This window comes from Astatotilapia calliptera, chromosome 18 (genome assembly GCF_964374335.1).
Source record: "Astatotilapia calliptera chromosome 18, fAstCal68.1, whole genome shotgun sequence".
In the NCBI taxonomy this organism is placed as follows: Eukaryota; Metazoa; Chordata; class Actinopteri; order Cichliformes; family Cichlidae; genus Astatotilapia; species Astatotilapia calliptera.
Window position 1 is genome coordinate 24,295,198 of NC_137439.1, and position 18,969 is coordinate 24,314,166.

Here is an 18,969-nt window from a genome sequence, read left to right on the forward strand (position 1 = left end):
GCTTTCTTCTGGTGCAGTCTTATTGTTTTTCTACCTGTGAAGGGTTATATGTCTTGTTGTACTTCATATTTTCTGGGATTAAAAGGTTTTTTAAAATTATTATTTTAAATGTCAAGTGTGGCTTAAAGCCTCAATTAGACCCCCCGGCTCCTGTATTCCTCTTCACATCAGACCTGCACCTGACTTAAAGAAATCCACCTCAGCTACAAGAAGAGGGCTTTGAAGCTCCCCAAACATGTGGCAGCTGATGCTGTGGTAACCTTTAGATGTATTGAGTGATGCTTCATATTGATTTGGGAGCACCGCAGAGACTTAACTGGATTCCACTGCCCTTAAAATCACTTCAATAAACAAGCAGGCCTTTGGAGAAGAAGGAAATGGCAATATTTGATCCTTTGCTTGTTATTGCAAGCCTCTAATCAGCCATGTCTTATGTGATGGACCGTGCAGTGAAGGAAACTTAGGCACAGGTTAAAGTCCAAAAAATGATTTTTTATTTAACCCAAAAAACATAATTGGTTAACTCATGCAAAAAGAATCAAAATCTTGGGCCCATAAAAGAGGTCAAACTAACAAAACTCTACTCAAAGTTGACAACACAACTGATAACTCAAACAAACTGACCTAACTTAACGAGACAAAGGGGAAACTTAAATAGTGGCTGATCAGCCCACAAAAACAGGAAAAGGGGTAAAACACACAAAACCTAACTAAACCAAACATAATGAACTCCAATTCCCCCCCATGGTCCCGAGTTATGGCGTGAACCAATTTGTAGCCTTCCTTTAAACCTCGCTCTGCCCCTTTTCCACCTCTTGGCTCCTTAATCAAGGGACTGGAACAGCTGCAACTAAGGTAACTCAGAAAACAAAAGATTAATCATACATAATAGTGTAAACTAAAATGTGCGCACTTATTTTAGAATGCAGCGTTATGTGGATATGTGAATTAACTAAACCAAAACCAGTTATTTATTGTCCTGTAAATAAATTCCTATATTTAAAGAAAGAAATGTGAATGCAATGTTACTTATAAGCCTCTACACTAACATGGTGGGTATTACCACTGTGTGGCTGTAAGTGCAGCCATCACATCTTATTAGTGCAATTAGACATTTAGGCATGTAGCCATGGTCAAAGCAGCCTTTTAAAGGTCAACCTGGACAATAGAATAAGGAATGAATAGTGATTTAAGTGACTGTGATTCAGAAACTGCTGATCTACTTGGATTTTCAAGCAAAATCTAGGGTTCATAGAGAATGGCCTGTTGTCCAAAACTGGACAACAGAAGATTGGAGAAATGTAGTCTGGTCTGATTATTCTGCAGCAAAATTCAGATGGTAGGGTCACAATTTGGCACAAATAGCACGAAAGCATGGATCCATCCTGCATTATATCAATGGTTCAGGCCAGTTGGCACACTTTTATGGCCCTTGGCACCAACTGAGCACCATGGACCTGAGTATTGTTGAGCGTGGATCCATCTTCTGATGACTGCTTCCAGCAGGATAACACACCATGTCACAAAGCTCAAATCAAACTGGTTTCTTGAACATGACAATGAGTTCACTGTACTCAAATGGTCTGCAGAGTCACCAGATCTCAATCCAATAGAGCACCTTTGGGGTGTGGTGGAAGGGGAGATTCCCATCACAGATTTGCAGCAGCTGTGTGATGCTTTCATATCAATATGGACCAAAATCTTTAAAGAACATTTCAAACATCTTGTTTAATCAGTGCCATGAAGAATTAAGGCAGATTCGAAGGTTAAAAGGGGGTCCAACTTGGTACTAGCATGGTGTACCTAATAAAGTGACAGCTGAAAACTGGTTAGATTCGTTTAGTGAAAGGTCTTGATTAAGGTTAATCAAATCTGTCTACCAGCTCCATTAAAGCTAATGAATTATTCTGCTTCATCTGGTGTGTGCTTAATTTGTTTAAAACAAACAAACAGAAACACTGGACTGTTTCTTGGTAGGGAGTACAGCCAGACCGCTAATGCTTTGGATTGTACTGGCACTGTTCCCGAAAGAGCCAAAGAGAACAAAACAGCAGGAGGTCAACACAAATAAACCAAAAGCGCCTTAAGTGAAAGCTTTATTTATTTATTTATTTATTGTTCAAATTAAAACTCTACTTAATTTATAGGCCCACCTTGACTTTGAACCATGAAAATCATTTTAGCAAGTTTACATTCATTCATATAAAACTTTGCAAATCAAATGGGAATAACAATATTTAGACTATCCCAATGTCTGGGCTTAGAAGCCCCCCACCACCATGACCAAAAAAATAAATAAAAAAATAGAGAGATATTTAAAGGTGTTAGACAAATGCAAATAGGTTTGTGTTGCCACAGTTTCTTAATATGCCCTAAAAGTACATTTCAAGAATAAATTGGTTTTAGTTTTGATTTAGAGAGTTGCAGAAAGAACACTTTAAATGCATGCTAAATGAAAAAAATGGTAAACCTTATTTACCAAGGTTTAAAAAAACAAAAACAAAAACCTGTTCCCATGCCTTACAGTCGCCCGAGCAGACAGTCACCACAACAAGTCACCAAATGCTTTCCATTTGCAGGAAGTGCTGTCCCGTTCTTTTTACATCACCCAAGCTGTGACATCAGGCCGTCGACTTTCACTGGCAACACCGTAGCCCAGAAGAGAAAGGCGAGTTGAGATGAGGGTAAACTCCTTCAGATCAGCTGTCTCAGATGTTGATCTTGACCCGGCTGTCAGTTCTCGGAGGATCACTGTGGATGAAGCACATTAACAGTAAGCCTGACAAGGATGTAGAAGGTGGTGCTCTGGAAATTAAAGCTGACACCTTGGAGCTACTAAGGTTTGCTTCCAGGTATAAGCTGCTGATCGAGAGGTCTGCTACGTGCGGCTGCGGTTTAGTGCAGATGTGTGTTTGCGCGGTTAGCAAACTCAGTGTTGTGTTACAAGTGTAAGAAAAATAAATATCAGTTTAATTACATGAGGTAGCCACAATGTGAAATCAGACTACATGCCTTGCATCACATCTTGGTTATGGATTTACTGCAAAATGCAAGAAGTTTTCTTTCCCACTGTCGCCCTTGGTCATCTGATTCTTGGGGTTTTGCATGTACAGCATCTTGAGGTGACTGTTGAGGTTTGTGGCTGTGTAAATAAAACTGAATTGCATTGAACATAACAGATAAAGTGCACACAGATATTGGTTTCAATCAGTTTTATTGGCTCTTTATGGCCCCAAATCTTTCTCTTAAAAAAAACCAGAACATAAATTACAAACAGCATATATAGATAGATAGATAGATAGATATATACATTTATCAGGTGATTTTTTTTACAACATTTAAATAAGGAAAAAAAACATCTACAGTAGCTCTCAAGTCTTAAGGACACAGATAATATCACTGGACAACAGTAACAGTTATAGTTATGAAAACAGTCCTTCAAATACTACTTACAAAAACTCGTCTTAAAAGTAGTCAATATGACTTATTATCAACAACATCTCCACAGGAAAAGCAGAACAACTCAGTTAAGAATAGTTTTCGACTGATTCAAATTTGCAGGCAGAACGTGCAGTATGTGGTACAAAAGGCTGGAACAGTGTTTCTGCATCTAGTTTACAGTGAAGTACAACTTTACACAATGCTTCTGTCGTCATGTTCACGTAGAAAATGACTGTTTTAATTAAGTCTCCATTTGGTCTGCCCCATTGGGTTTAAAAGGCTTGCTTGATGCATGCTGCATGGTTTTTTTCTTTCCTTTTTATTAAAAATCTGACAGTCCTTGCTACATTCAAACTTATCAACAGACCGCATACACAGCTGACACCTCACATGTGATGAGGAGTCTGGACTTGTTGGAAAAGCTTCTTTGCTTACAGCTCACTGGACAGGCTGGGACACGCTGTGATGGGACGTCCTGTTGACTGGGAGCACCAGCTTCAAACCAGCAGAAAGAAACTGCGCAATGCTACGACATATTAATTTTTTTTTTAAATTCCATTGCACGTTTTAGCTTTGTCTCTTCTGTGGCCATCAATGCCGGGAAGGAATCTGCTCATCTTCTCTGGAGAACAGTCCTGATTTTGAGGGCTGTAGCTCTCAGATTAAGTCCCTAAAGGGAGATAACCAAGGAAGTGGCAAGCTCTACCTCATCAACCAATAGTTCTGCTTCTTACAACCCTTCTTGTTTTTGCCTCGTCTGGTTTTTTATGATTTGCTCTCGATTGCAGCGGGAGCAATCATCATCATACTGGATTTCAAAGGGTAGTAACGGCCTCTCCAAGTCTTCCAGAAGATGCCTTGCTTTCTCTGGTGCCGCTGCTTGGGAGGAGGACTCTGGAAATATCTGCCATTCAAGTTGGAGCGCCCACAGTTACTGAACCACCAACCACCTAGAAAAAACAGGACGATATTAGGTTAGTTGATGCGTTTTTACTGGACTCTATGTGAGCCACATCACGAGTTAATATCTGAAGGATGTTCATCATTGTATCTTACCAGAGAGGTGCTTGGCACAGTTGGTGTCACTTTTCTGGTCATTGTCCTGGTCATGGGTGGAAAAAGGCAGACCAGAGGCGGTGTCAGTGGCCAGGGAGCTCTCGAGGTCACTGAAAGTGCCACCCTTCTGAATCTGGAGGGAATATTTGGTTTCCTGTCCGCCCAGTTGGAACGGGAGACGGACGGTTGCAAGGTCATCCACCCAGTCAGAGAGCTTGATGTTGAGGATGTAGCTGCCATCTTTGGCAATAGAGTAAATCTTCTCTAAACCTAACCAGAACTCTCCTGGAGAGGAAGGAAAGAAGAGGAGTTTGAGCTCTGTTTGCATGTGGTCCATTTCAGGTTTAAGTGCTAAAATGTTTTTGGACAGTATTTCTGTCCACTGATGCAACGTTACTAAAAGGCAGATAACCTGTCTGAACACTGTACCAATCAGCCAGTGAAATAAAATTTAAAAGCATTTACCATTCAGGCTGCCGAAGCCTTTCTCGTAGGCATCCCACAGCTGGTCAAAGTCCACTGAACCATCTTGGCGCCTCTGAATCATTGTCCATCCGCCGTCTGGATAGAAAAACAGAGAAAGAATGATCAGAACATATTCCATCTGATGAAACAGCAGGTTCAAAATCTAAAGGAGTTTTGCTCCACGTACCAGCTGTCATCTCACAGAAGACTTCAAAGGGCTCTGAGTTTGCTGGCTGGATGGTGTACACCCCACTGGTGGTCTCTCCTCTCATGAACAGCTCGTGACAGTCCGATGCCGTCTCTGGAAAAAGAACAAAGAAGAAGGAAAAAAAGTTAAAACTTGGACTGTATCACGGATGCCTTTTTCCCTGGATGTGCTTTAGACATGCTGCCTTTTTAGTCCAACCGCTGTGTTCAGATTTCGCCCCAGCTCCCTCAAATGTTTTTATTTTGGTTATCCTACCCAGCTTTCAGAAATAGGTCATTCACAGTTAGTGAATCTTTCAGTAATGGGCTGCTGCACACTTCGAGTAGAGTGTTTTCAAATAAGACTATATCTCCAGGGGAAAGAAAAATAAAAGCTTATCACTATGTCTGGAGATATGAGTGTGTTCCTGATAAAAACAAAAAACAAAAACTTTGACCTAGCTTTAGCAGGACTGTTGTAAACATGACCTTTCTCCCAGTTCCCAGGCAGCCTGCCCTCTTTAAGTGCTGGGCTGTGCAACCTATAGAGTTACATACTCCTATCCTTTACATTCCTCTACAAACCCCCCGCCCTCTCGCTCGTGCATCCGACCCCCTTCCTCCCCCTTGGCTTGTCACACCTCCCTCACGTGCACAGCAGCCGCTTGGTGACGAAGATGTGCATGGCTGCTGCATGCCTGGGGAATGATCACAGCGTGGTGTAGGGATGAGGGGGGCTGTTATTGTATGCAGAGCAGGGGTCTCCAGAGCTGGCACGTGCTTTAATAAGGGATGAGGCTAATTGCACCCCTGGCATAATCCTTTTTTAGTAAGGATGACATCATGTAGTGCAGTTTAATATCCTGCCAAAGCCTCGTCACAATTTACTGTGCATATGTATAGATTTAAATTTGGTTGTTCTAGTTGTTTCAGTGAAAGCTCATCAGCTGATCACACAGTAGCAAAATCTGTTTGTGTGAGGTGACCTTTTCTTCTTTAGAGAAATGAACTCTTGTTGTGGTGACTGTCTGCTCAGGGGTCAAGGGTTCTCCTGAACTTTAGCACATTTCTAATTCATTATAATTGGAAATAAGGAGGAGATGGGGTGGCTGGGAGGTGCACAGGGATGGGGGAGGAGAGGACGACCAAAGGGAAAGGAGGCTCAGGAGGAGGAATGCCTGTTTGATTGTTGTAGGGCAAAGGTTGCTCATTCTTCAGGGATGTAAAAATGTTTGTTTAACAGAAAAAGGTGGGACATCTTGGAAATGGGGAGGAGGTGAGTGTCTTCAAAACAACATACGATATCTGTACAAAGTTCAGAGATAAATTTAGCTTGCCTTTCCCCTTTGTTTTCCTTTATTATTATTATTATTTTTATTTTAGTTAAGACCCAAGGTGAGAAATCTGAACAAGAGTCCAAGAAAACCTTGTTGCCCTTTCCCTCCTCCACAGCGCAGAAATGATCTGCGCGTAATCCTGGCATGCTGTCTGACCCTGACTGAATTCTCCCAGAGACCAGCAAACTTTCCCCCAGTTGAAACCTTTCCAGAATAACTCCCCCCCCCCCTCTCTCTCCCCCATCCCTGAATCCTGCAGATGTCAGAGCTTTATGGTGTAATTGTGATTTCAATGACCGAACTCTAATGTTACCTCAGCCACATTCACCTTTCACCTAGTTCACACACATGGCTATTACAACCCGAGAATTCAGTTTGAATATATCATTTTCCATTTGTATTCATTCATAATTACTGCAATTATTCCATATGTGCAGATTTCAGCGTTATTTAAAACTAAAAAGGAATAAAATGAGATCTATATCTAATCTGATAGAAAGCTCAGAGTTTCTTATCGCTTCCCCATTTGTTCAGCATCCAGTCCAGTCTGGATGAAACCAGTCATTCATGCTGGTTCAGTCACAGCAGCTGTTTGGCGTGCCTGCAGTCTGAGAGCCTTTCATAATTACTGTAAACCACAGTATCAGAGGTGCTGACTAAACACCTTACTAATTTCCCGTACAACTCCTGCAGCGATATTCCAGCAACTTCCTGTTGCTATTGTGATTAAAATCCCTCAAATGTACGATAGACTCAGCTTACAATTAAACAATTAAACAAACAAAAAACCCCAAATCTATACTTTATATTTTAAATATGTTGTACACGTGACTGTGTTAACCCTCTCAGGCTCAAATTAAGTTTTTTGTTGCTAATGCACAACCAAGTCCTGCAGTGCTACTTCTGAGTAAAAGAAACTCATAAAATATGTATGTGGGGTGATCAGGTTGTTAGTTCTTAACTGTTGCAAATCTGCAACGTCTGCCTGGAGAGGGTTAATGCTATATCGTATTTAACGAGTAATACTAATATTTCAGTCGCTCTCAGGGATTGCACCTGTTGGTATTTTTGGCGTCACGCTGAGCTGATAAGCTTGTCCCGAATTAATTAGTTTCCTTGATTTTAATTGCTAGTGATTTAAGCTTCTTTGTGGCCTTACTAGACAGATGGTCTGTCACATTTGGCGTCAGATTTTGTAGAGTCGACTTAAGACAGTGTCAAGGGGGGGATTTTGGACGCTTTTTGGCTTTACTTACCGGCCGGCGAGTCGCGCTGCTCCGCGACACCACCCTCGGATTTGCTGCTCCGCTGGGAGGCTTTCTGTCTTGACTGCTGGATCTGAAAAAGGTTGCAAATCAGTGATGAGACAAAAAAAATGACAAAATAATAATAATAATAACGATAAAGATGTTTAAAGAATTTTTTGTGCAAGCAGTGTGCGTAAATGTGGCGCCTGCTTACTTCACTCTGCAGGGTCCTGATGCGCACGTTCTGTTTGTCAAGCTTATCCTGCTGAAGTCTGATGCGCTCCATCAGATCATCAATTCGTCTGTTCTGGGCCTCCAGCATGAGCTGACAGAAAAATATGACACAGGTGCAACAATATTAATTATTATATCATTTTTATTCGACGACGTGTTTGTGCGTAAAATAAATCCATCGCTCAAAGGAGGTCCTCCAGTTAACACCGCAAATAGGGTACCCGTAAGTTTCAAACTGTTGCTTGAAACTTGTTATTTTATCCTACAATGACAAGCCAATAGTGTGTAGGTGTAGTTATGTAACCCATTCGCCGCTCGGGATTTTCCAGCTCACCATACAAAGCTCTCCGACTCACACAATGCTTTGTAAACGAAGCTTTGCTAAGAAAGCAAAACTTTCATGAGCCCCTTCAGTGTCTGTGCTGCAAAATGCAACGGAACGGAAAATTCTTGCATCTGATGCTGGCAGAGCCTTTTTATCCGGCAGCTCTGTCTGCACGTACTGCACGTTTATCCGCGCCTGCAGTAGTAACCTTCCACTCCGGCTTACCACCACCCGCTGCTTACGCTCTGTTTAATTTTATTTAGGACCACTGAGTGTTCAGACACCCCCCACACACACAGACACACACACCTTGTAATCCTTGGATGCTGTAAATCCACTGACTTGATAACCAGTGCAAAATCCCTTTGTACTTTGAGGGGCCTACATGGAAGTATCTTAACTCTAAGAAAAATGGTTTGCACACAGTGGAAAAGCTTCATTTCAGATAATTTCCCTCCCAGACTAACTTTCATTCAACTTATCCAACATAGTTCTAATGATCATCATTAACCTACACACATAATCTTACCTGGATGTTGTGAGCATCACTGCTGTTCTTGGCACCAGCATTCATGTCAGACATCCCTCCATTTCCCTGCAACATGCCGTCCACCTTCTCCTCCAGGCGGCTGAGTCTTTCACTCATTGTCCTTCTCTCCTGCTGCATCTCCTCTGCCTTATCCCTCAGCTCGGCTGTGACATTCAGCACCTGCCCCTCTCTGTCTTCCAGTCCCTGGGCCCGAGCTTTCAAAAGCTCCCCCTCTGCTTGTAGCCTCTGGCTTTCCTTCCCCAGTTCGCTCACAGTGCGATTGAAGACTTTCAGTTTGCTTGACAGGTCCCTCATCTGGATTTTAGTTTTGTCCACATGCTCCTTCAGCCCCTGGCCCAGTTGCAGGAGGCCGTGGGCAAGGACGTTAACATCATCCCATGCTGCATACTGGACACGCTTCTCCTTGGTAGCACCACCAGAGCTTGAGGCTCTTTTCCTCTCCACTGGGAAACTTGTGGCCATGAGCACCACCAGGCAGAGAGTCAGAGTTGCCAGTGTTGTCTTCATTTCTGCCATTTTACTAAACTTCTGAAATACGTCTGTAAACTGTGCACAGAATTGTGCAGTGTCCTGCCTTCTCTTCTCGAATTGGATCTGATAGTTCAGGTTCCTGGATAAACAAGCTCAGTGCTGCTATTATATAGTTTCTCAGCCGTCAAGTCAAAGCTGTGAGCCGCCTGCTATTGGCCAGCTGAGGAGAAGGAGGCGTGCAGTCACTCTCAGGTTTCTGTCCCTCCTCCACCTCTCTGTTAACTCTTCCTGTCAGAGGCTGACGCCAGAAATGATAAAGTGGTGTTCATCTCTGTGCGCTGGGAGACAGGACAGTTGTGTACCCTTCTATGATTTGTAATAGTAGTATAGTCTGATCATTATGATTGTAATATGATTATGAGTACATGAACAGTTGACAATGATATCAGAAGCCAGATAAAAGGTTATATTCTTTGATGAACAATGTGGTTCTGTGTTTGGTGAGTTTGTGCTGGATAAAGATGAAGCACAGACCTTTACTGAGCTTCTTCATTGTGTCCTTAGTTCATGCTGACAGTGAAATAGCTGGACTTCTTTTATTCATCATTTAAAATCAAGCCAGCATTCAATTTTCTGTGTTCTTCTGTACTCGCTTGTATTATTTAGTTCATGTGCCTCATGCTGTTTTTATTTTAGCAGATAGCAAGCTGTGAAAATGTCAGAGTCAAAATGTTACAGCTGTGATTCAAATTAAAAATACGAGAGAAGGTGCACGATGACCACAAATCTATCCATACCTGAATTCTAAATTAATCTCTCTTCACAGTAAACTTTGAAATATTTAAAATTCATACCACTGAAATGAAACCCATTAATCTGAAACGAGCGTCTTTAGCTGAATATTTTTATTCATTAATGGATTTATTGTTGAGCAACTTACATTTTTTATTAAATGTCAGAAAACAGTGAAACCGCACGTTTGTCCACTGAAATCTTAAATTATCTTTTGTGTTAAACACTAAAAAAAACCTCACAATCACCCAGTTTCCAAAAATATAAATAATCTTCAATTATTCATCTTGGAGACTTTGGGACAAAGAAATTAAAATGAAAAAAATTGCTTTAAAAATACCAAGAATGGGTAAAGATAAAATTAAATAGCTATTGAATTTCTCCTCTGACATCCTATTGGGAAAAAGTCAGTCCAGAAAAATGGCTATTTAGTCTTTATCTGGATTTTTCTTTATCATAACTCCTTGGATAATACAAGGAATGTGTGTCATCGGAAGAGGAACATTCGTATTATTTGGCCTGAGGTTCTCCATAGTAAAGATCTGCTGCTGCTCAGAAGCCTTGAGCACTGTGAGAATTAGGGGAAAGTTCACACGGCACAGAGACTGTCAATATTACGGGTTCTAGGTTTTTTTTTTTTTTTTTTTTTTTAAACAACCTCTATTGGCAACCCTACGTGATCTGGGGGGAGACCACAAATGAAGGTCCTGGTTAACCCTCTCCTGTCTGCAGACCAGACTAAGTAGGTGAAAGGTGACTCAGAGACTGCTGACAGTGCTGGGATGGGGAAACTCAGCACCCTCATTCATGGACTGGAATGCAACAAGCATTCATTATTTTCCCCCCAAAGCCTCAGCAGGGTAGGGGTTTCCACTGAAAGCCCTCAGTGCTCCGGTTAAAAATAGGCTTTTCTTGTTCAGTTTTATGCCCTTCATGTAATAGGAGCGCTGAGGTCAACCCACACACATTTACCTTTGTTTCTCAAACTGACGCACTGCAGGGATGATTCATATCCTCTCAGTTACAGTAGAGCAGGATTATCACTGAACGTAAACATCTTCTGTATATTTACTGAATTTATCTTTTTTTTACAGTTTAATGAAAGGCCAAGTGGTTGTAGAGCAGGGACAAGCAGGATTACTGCATAACAAAAAACAGACTCGATTCATCCAACAATTCCTGTAATGAACCCGATGACTGTCTGGTTTACGTGTGTCATGATGGTACACGCTGATTACCCACCAGCCTTTACGCAGTCCTTCAGGACAATACAGAACTTGGGAGGGATGTGAGCTACAGTAAGGATTACTTTTTACCTGTAAAGATTGCTAAATATTCCATCTGTCATGTGTGGAAAAAAACAAGCTGTTTGAATGTGTCTGTTGAAGGAGACCTTGACATGCAGCACACTGGACCGTTTCAGACTGTCTAGAAGAAATGTTGTCTTTCAGATATTTAGATTTCATCAGGGGTAGAAGTAGTCAGATGCTTTACTCAAGTACACACAAGTATTTTCACAAACTGTGCTCATTACCCACAGCAAAGCCGTCTCTTCTGTTCTATATCATTTAATTATGTGATTTATAGCATGCTGCAGGTACACTATTAACATAAGCTGCATTTTAATGTTTACATCTATTGACATGCTGCTGGAAACTTTAATCAGTGCCAGTGTTATTATATTTTACAAGATCATATGTGTAGAGTTTTAATGTATACGACAAATGGTAACTGCGATCCAAAAAGTGTAAAGTAAAAAGTACACGATCTATCAAAATGTAATGGACTTACGACACAAAGTAGCTACTGGAATTACTCAAAGTATGTACAAGTACCCCAGAGCTTAGTATTCGAGTAAAAACAAGAATAAAATCAGCTCAAACATGAAGATCTGAGGAGCAGACAGTTTATATATTTACCCCAGAACAGACTAAACCCATTGATTACAAAAACTGTTGTTATCATTTTTTAAAAATTTGTTTAATGCCATGGATGTTAAACAGTGTGGGAATCAGTCTCCCCCGTTTCCTCCGAGCGAGTGTGTGTCCCTGCTCATCACCGCATCCACACCTCACTGCCACAGCTGCTTATTCAATTTCCCAAAATGGCCGCTCCCATCTCTGGCCGGCATGCTGACCTTTTACCCAGATTCCAAACACAGAACATCTGTAAATCTTAGTGCAGCCCCCCCTTCACCCCCACAGACATGGTTGTGCACGAGGGAATGGAAAATGGGAAGAATGAAAGAAGAAAAGAAAAGAAAAGCAGGTGCTGGAGGCAGTAAACCGATTCTCATGGGCTGGCTGTTTCACGAGGTTTTTGGGTGATTTACATCACAGTTTTTTCCACTTGTCTTTGCTGGAAATTCACATCCAAAAAGATTTAAATGAATAAAACAAAAATAAAAATGAAAAACTGAAGAAAAACCCAGAGGAAAGAAAACAATTGAAGCTTCTTCTTTCATGTCCCAGTTTGAAGAGATGATAAATATATGATCACACAAGGCAGGCTCAAACACATCCATCACACACATCATGAGATATTCATGAGGAGCAGGAAAGCAGTGACCTTTCGAGCCGACTGCACAGCCGGCGAATGGAGCTCATGACTGCTCTGTGATTGCCTCAGTGAAGATGGATTAAGGATGCAACTCTAGACGAATAGGCCTGCGTACAACAGGACTGGTCATCGATAAAAGGCTGGTTTTATTTATTTATTTATTTTTAATAATAGGGGTGACATCAGAATTATATATATAGCTTTTACTTAAACTCAATTTTAACTATTGAATATAGCACCAAATCACAACAACAGTTGCCTCAAGCCACTTTATATTATAAGGCAAAGACCCTACAATAATACAGTTTTACTCCTGGTGTATTAGTTTTTTTTTATTTAAAGGAACGGTAACATGAAAGGTGGCCCTCATAGTCATGGAACATGAACTATAAGAGATCCATAGTGGATTGCAGCCACAGCTAATTAAACATTTATTCAAATTTACAGTTATAAATCAGACCGGTGTGTCTGACACTACAGCAAAAAGTGGACATTTTAAAAATATACATCTTTGAAGACATTTATTTAAGCAGAGATATACTCAGGCACCATCCAGATGTAGAGGGGAACTAGCTAGAACCAGTTTTCCAGCTCCTGTCCTCCAAATAAATGCCAAAGAAAATGCACTTCTGCCTCCCAGTGGCCAGAAGCGAGAGCATACCCTGCCTACTTGCTCAACTTTGACTTGTACTCATCTGTCTACAAGGAGGGGTGATGGCGGTGGTGGGTCTTCAGTGCCTGCTCTACTGCTTTCGCCTTAAGCACTGCATACTGAATGCGACGCAGCATCGAGCGAATCAAAACCTGCCAGTTTCTTTTAAGCCTCCAGCTGTCCTGAAACACGAGGTGTGACTTGTTTCACCTCCAGCTGGGTTCATTGGGTACATAGAAGAAGCGGATACAGGGGGATAATAGAAATAAACAGTTCAATACATGGACCTGTTTACATATTGCATGTTCCAAGAGAATCCTTCAGTGTCCACACACTAAATGCCAGATTTTATGCCTGTTTGTGAACTTTAACAACCTGCTTAACCGAACTGTGATTTCTCAGTTCTTTAGTAAAATCATGGAGCCATTTTTCTGTTTGAGTTCAAAACATTTGGGACAAAAAACAAGTTATGTAAGGTAACAGAATGAATAATTACTATTGCTCTTTTTGTGCAGCTGACAAAACACACAGTCTACTGTGTGTCTATATAATTATTCGTTCTTGCAGAGCACACAGACAAACACCTTTTACAAGTCACCTCACCTCAGGCGCACATGCACAGACATGCTGCAGGATACAAAAGAACATGGTGCTTCTGCTCGACTGACAGCTTTGGATATTTTAACTTCTCCGATTGGACATATAAGGAACACATGCAGACAGATGCTGGATGCTTTTCCCTCAGTGTTTTTATTTTTATTTTTTTATTGCTTATGGACTAAATGAGTAACCCAGATGCAGGAAGCAGAAAAGTACAGAATGTAGCCCACACATTTTCCATTTTGGAAAATTTAGATATGTATAGACTGTGGCTGAGAACAGCAGCTGTCTTCCCATCATACAATTTTTTTTCTTTTGATGGTGCCGGAGATCCACAGTGTTTTACACACTTTTGGGGTTAAACCAAGTACACTGAGCAAACTAATGCTATCTATTTAAGACTGAATAGTAATGGAGTCGTCCTCAGGCTAAATTCTGTTAGACTATGCAGAGAAATGTAATATCAGGACAGTTGGGTGACAGATTGCACCAAGAATTTGAGTCAATTCTGCAGCGTGATGTGTTTTTTTCCTCCCTTCTGGCCACAAAATCCAGAGTTACACAACAGCTATAAAAGCACAGCACCAAGATGAACTGCTGGGATGGTTACTAATGAAAGCAACCAGAGAAGCCATTGAGAGAACAGCCCAAAAGCTGCTTTTTCACATCTGTGCAACGCTAACTGGTCCCAGCAATTCAATTCAATTCAATTCAATTCAATTTATATAGCACCAAATCACAACAATAGTCACCTCAAGGTATTTATATTGTAAGGTAAAGACGCTACAATAATACAGAAACCACAATAATAAGACGACCCACTATGAGCGAGCACTTGGTGACAGTGGGAAGGAAGAACTTTCTTTTCTGGAAGAAAGCCCTGGTATGCCACGTCTTGGAATGATACTGCCTAAGTTAAGCATATATATGTAAATAGAATTCGTCCTAGCGTTGAACCCTGTGGTACTTCATAATTAACCTTTACTTAGGAATGACTGCCACTTATTTTCTTTCTTTAAAAAAAAAGAAGACAAAATTCTCAATATTGAAAATAACTAGTGTACTTCCAAAAATGTAAATCTAACGCCCGCCTAGCTCTGCGCAAATAGACAACCAAAAAATATTCTCCTCACAGCAACTCTAAACATTTACAGGGATCATGGTGTATCTTTTTTAATCAGAACAAAAGTGTTTAAATAAGGAAGACCTGCCCCATGTTTGAGGTCAGGTAACAGTCTCTGAGGCTGTAACTCTCTCATTTATTAAAGCACAGATTTTATGTGGAGTGAGATCAAAAACCTAATCAGTTCATTTCTATATATTCCTTTAACAGTGTACCAAGGAATATACAAGATGCTCTGAAAATATAAGCCACGGGAGAACAAAAAGAGTTTACGTGAATTCCTAACTAAATGCTGCAGCTGGAAATAAATAGAAACACATATCTATATTGGCTTGGGATTGTGCAGAAATGAGGCTGCGGGCTTTGAATGATCTCTCCAGAACCCGTCTTTTACATTTTATGGACTTAAACCGCAAATCTCTGTGGCTGTTTAGTCTCCTTGGGGTTTCAGAGGATGCAGCTTTGTTCCTTGTTTGTCCCCAAAATGAGCCCCTTGGTGTGTACCCCAGTTACCGAGCCTGATTCCCATGAACTAATCGGCCTCTTATGAAACATTCACGCACGCACACTGAGTTCACCACGGCGTAAGAAGCACTTTGGGTCACAGGGTGTAGGTCGCTAATCACAATGATACTAATTCACTTCTCAATTAATTCTAATCAACAGGAGTGGAGGTGGAAGAGACACTTGAACTGAAGTGGGATCTGACTGTGAATGAGGCTTTTTGTGGGATAGCTGAGGGTACTGGCAGACAACCTCCCCAGCGTTAAGCAGCTGGTGGTTTGCAGAAGAAAGAGAAGGAAAGTAGGCTTGTGTTACAGAGTGTTATTGCTAAATAGTGGAGGCTCTGACCCATGAGTGTGTCCGAGCAGATGTGCACTCTTTAGCACTGACATTTCTGCAGGAATCGTGCTCTTATGTCTCTTATTCCTGCTGCGAAAATGACAATACGCTAAATTTGTTTGCAGTGAAACCGCCCACCTCCTGTGAGAAGACAGTGTCTTTCTCAGGAAATGCACCACTTGAACCACTTCAAGATTTATAAGATTCCACATTGAGTGCATGACCTCTGACCATCTGCTGAATCCCCATTAAAACCCAGAGTGACTGCCTTGATCCGCGTTAATCCAAATCCAGAATCCTAATTGGAACTGTGGCACCAGAAAGCAGTTCAGGCCTTGCTTTTTTCCCTGTGTTTTCACAAGTAACGGTGCAAATCAGAGCTATTCTTCTCAGCAGTGCAGGAATGGAATTAAAAGAAGCAGTAATAATAATAATAATGCATAAACAACAGTTTTAGCCAGTATGTTATTTTGTGTGTTTTTTTCTTTATTGTGGTAAATAAAAATAATTTTGTTTTTTCACCTGGGCTGAAAGTTGGTACATAATCTTTTCTACACATAATAGAAGGAAGATCATTCAGCTGAGTTCAGATAGACAGAGAGAGTAACATCCAATTGAAAATTTGGTTAAATTTTTTTGTTTTAAACTTGGATTTTAGCACGGCAACTTCCATTAAAGCGTGGGTGCTGGGTGTGTCAGCAGCTTGGGCATTTACAGCCATATTTTGATTTTCTGTGGCTCTACAAACCCATGTAATAAATGCAAAAATCTTTCAGGAATGTAATATAAACCCTAAATGCAACACCACTAGAACTTAACTCTTCAGTGACCTCTGTAAAGTTTTAGCATGTGCCATCGACTGCATATTGTGCGTGCATTCAAACTGTCATAATATGTCTCTTTCTGTATTTTAGAGAGCACATCTAACCCAGATAACATTTGTTTAAGCCCGCTGGCCACTGTGGTATGTACTGTACATGACGCTACAATAACAAGCAGTGATGAGCAGCATATTGATTCATTTCTTTACCTACAAGCTGTGATCCATATGAAGAAATATTACAGCGATGTGGAGAGTGAGTGCTTACTGAACCCGACTGTACTTTTAAATCCCCCAAAGTCGTATAGCAGGGCCATAAGATGAGCCAGATCACATCACCCCACACAGACATTTTCACGTCTGGAATAATACATGATACCGTGCCAGTACTGAAGTTTTTCCAGCAGTTATGGAGCCAGAACACAAAGCCTTGTTGTTACAGTGTTTACTTAAAACCCTGTGCTACAGAGCTTCAAAACAGTGTTTTTTTTCATTACCGTCCCTCCACAACAGGCTTTTTATCAGACGCCAAGAATCTGACCCTGTATGTGAGCCCGTCACTTTCCCGTCTGTGCGAGCACCTGCTGTTGTGCGGCGAAGTGTGAGATATTTTGCATAAGTCATGCACACTGTGTGTGTGTGTGGGAGTGGGGGCTGCTTTATAAAATAAATAAATAAATGAGTGAATGTATTCTGTTTCTGACCTTCACACAAGGAAGCTGTCCCCCCCTCTTTGCACTTTAGCTTACATAAAAGCAAATCAAGCATGTCCAAACTGTGTTTTGTATTTTATCACCCAGCTGCCTTCTTGTGCTTATATATTTCTTTTTTCTGTGGCATGCTGTTCATGGTCACATGGTTATATGTGCATTTCTTTCTGTCTGTATTCAGAGTTATAGTTCAGGCAAGGTCTTACGTGTTATTTCAGAACGATGTACTGTTTGTTTTTTTGTCCACAGTTGTGAATGAAAACCTGTGTGATTTTGCAAACTGATAAACTGATAAACAGAATCAGCATGTTCTGAGTGAAAGATGCACTGTGCATGCTTAAAAGTTTTTAATCTTTTTTTTTTTTTTTTTTAGCATTTCCCTCTTATAAAGATTCTCGTTGACACTGAATGTGAAAATCTGGCTAAGTGGACCAACCTCATTTTCCACAAATTAAAGGCAGGAAATAAGGATAACCGTTTCAAATGCAGAGTGTACTACAGTTCAGTAATCAGCAGGGATGGAGGGGAACAGGGAGGGTGTCAAAGAACTAGATACCAGCAGAGGGACTGAAAGAGAGGGGCAGGAAATGACTTCTAGTTACCTCTGGGGTTATTGTCTTCTGGGCCTATGTGTCCTATGGGCCCCATTTGTAAATTTCATGGCCTTGACCCAGGTCGTGGTTGGGTTCAGAGTGTGTACATCGGTGGCCTGTCTCTCCTTGTAGGTTCCATCACACCCCCTTTGGCCTTCCTGTTACCCTGCATGAGAAACAAAGCCCAAAGCCTTTAGCCAGGTTCCCTTATTTTCAGCGAGTCCCCTTCTAATATTTGTAAGAACGTTATCATGAAGGCATTCAAATAATACCTTTATACATACTATACTATTCTCAATGTATTTCTTGAGACCTTAAAGAACATACTGGTACAGAGGAAAGTATATGATGCTTTAAAAGAAGCCACAATAGCATTTGCTTTATTGATGGCTATATAACTAAGTACAAACAATTTAATAATGAACTATATGACTATAAACATTTTTACCTTTAGTTTGATACTTTTTGATGATACTAAAGTTGTATTTTGATCAAGCAGAATAGGAAACACTGTACTTTCGTGTTGTAGAAGATGCACTGTTAAACCCTTTTTATACTTACTGATACATTTAGCAACATTATTATTCATTGGGAGTTTTGGTTTAGGTCGTCTGCAGATCCACACACACACACCTTTCAGCTCTGTTGTCCTCGCCACCAACTCCAAAGCACACCAACAGCGCTACAGTAGCTGCACTTCTACAAGTCACAATGTCCTTGATTTCTTCCTGGTTTCTCTGGAACCGTGTTAAAGATCTGAGACAAACAGACTTGTTGTCTCAGACTGCTGATGTTTTCTCCTGGCTGGGTTAGACCTTGGTGGCATGCAGGCAAACAAGTAGAGACCTTGGGATGGATTTTCTTCTAACCTGCTGTATTTCTGCTTCAAAAAAAGAGTGGAAACAAGGACCGGTGGGAGATACGGGAGCGATAAGGAAGAGGTGGTAAACACATGCCAACTGAAG

At 41.0% G+C, this 18,969-nt stretch overlaps 1 protein-coding gene and 1 long non-coding RNA gene across 2 annotated transcripts; both read right to left on the reverse strand.

Moving 5' to 3' along the window:
• Positions 1-3,197: 3,197 nt before the first annotated feature.
• On the reverse strand, positions 3,198-9,493 carry angptl4 (angiopoietin-like 4). The gene is made up of 7 exons (XM_026150005.2): positions 8,821-9,493; positions 7,947-8,057; positions 7,742-7,823; positions 5,150-5,263; positions 4,963-5,058; positions 4,498-4,782; positions 3,198-4,391 (listed from the first exon to the last, which is right to left on the reverse strand). Exons 1-7 carry the CDS (start codon positions 9,355-9,357, stop codon positions 4,207-4,209), a joined length of 1,410 nt encoding a protein of 469 aa, XP_026005790.2. The 5' UTR covers positions 9,358-9,493; the 3' UTR covers positions 3,198-4,206.
• An 8,243-nt stretch (positions 9,494-17,736) lies between these two features.
• On the reverse strand, positions 17,737-18,836 carry LOC145421876 (uncharacterized). Its single transcript, XR_013903250.1, has 2 exons — positions 18,638-18,836; positions 17,737-18,170 (listed from the first exon to the last, which is right to left on the reverse strand). It is a non-coding gene; the product is annotated as an uncharacterized LOC145421876 (long non-coding RNA).
• Between the last annotated feature and the right edge of the window lie 133 nt (positions 18,837-18,969).

What these genes read in the sequence shown, in the direction of transcription:
- angptl4 (XM_026150005.2), bottom strand. Translation starts at nt 9,357, where the DNA reads ATGGCAGAAATGAAGACAACACTGGCAACTCTGACTCTCTGCCTGGTG. An exon ending in CTTCTGTGAGATGACAGCTG is followed by an intron (nt 5,059 to 5,149) that starts GTACGTGGAGCA and finishes TTTTCTATCCAG; the next exon opens with ACGGCGGATGGACAATGATT. An exon ending in CTGTGCCAAGCACCTCTCTG is followed by an intron (nt 4,392 to 4,497) that starts GTAAGATACAAT and finishes TGTTTTTTCTAG; the next exon opens with GTGGTTGGTGGTTCAGTAAC.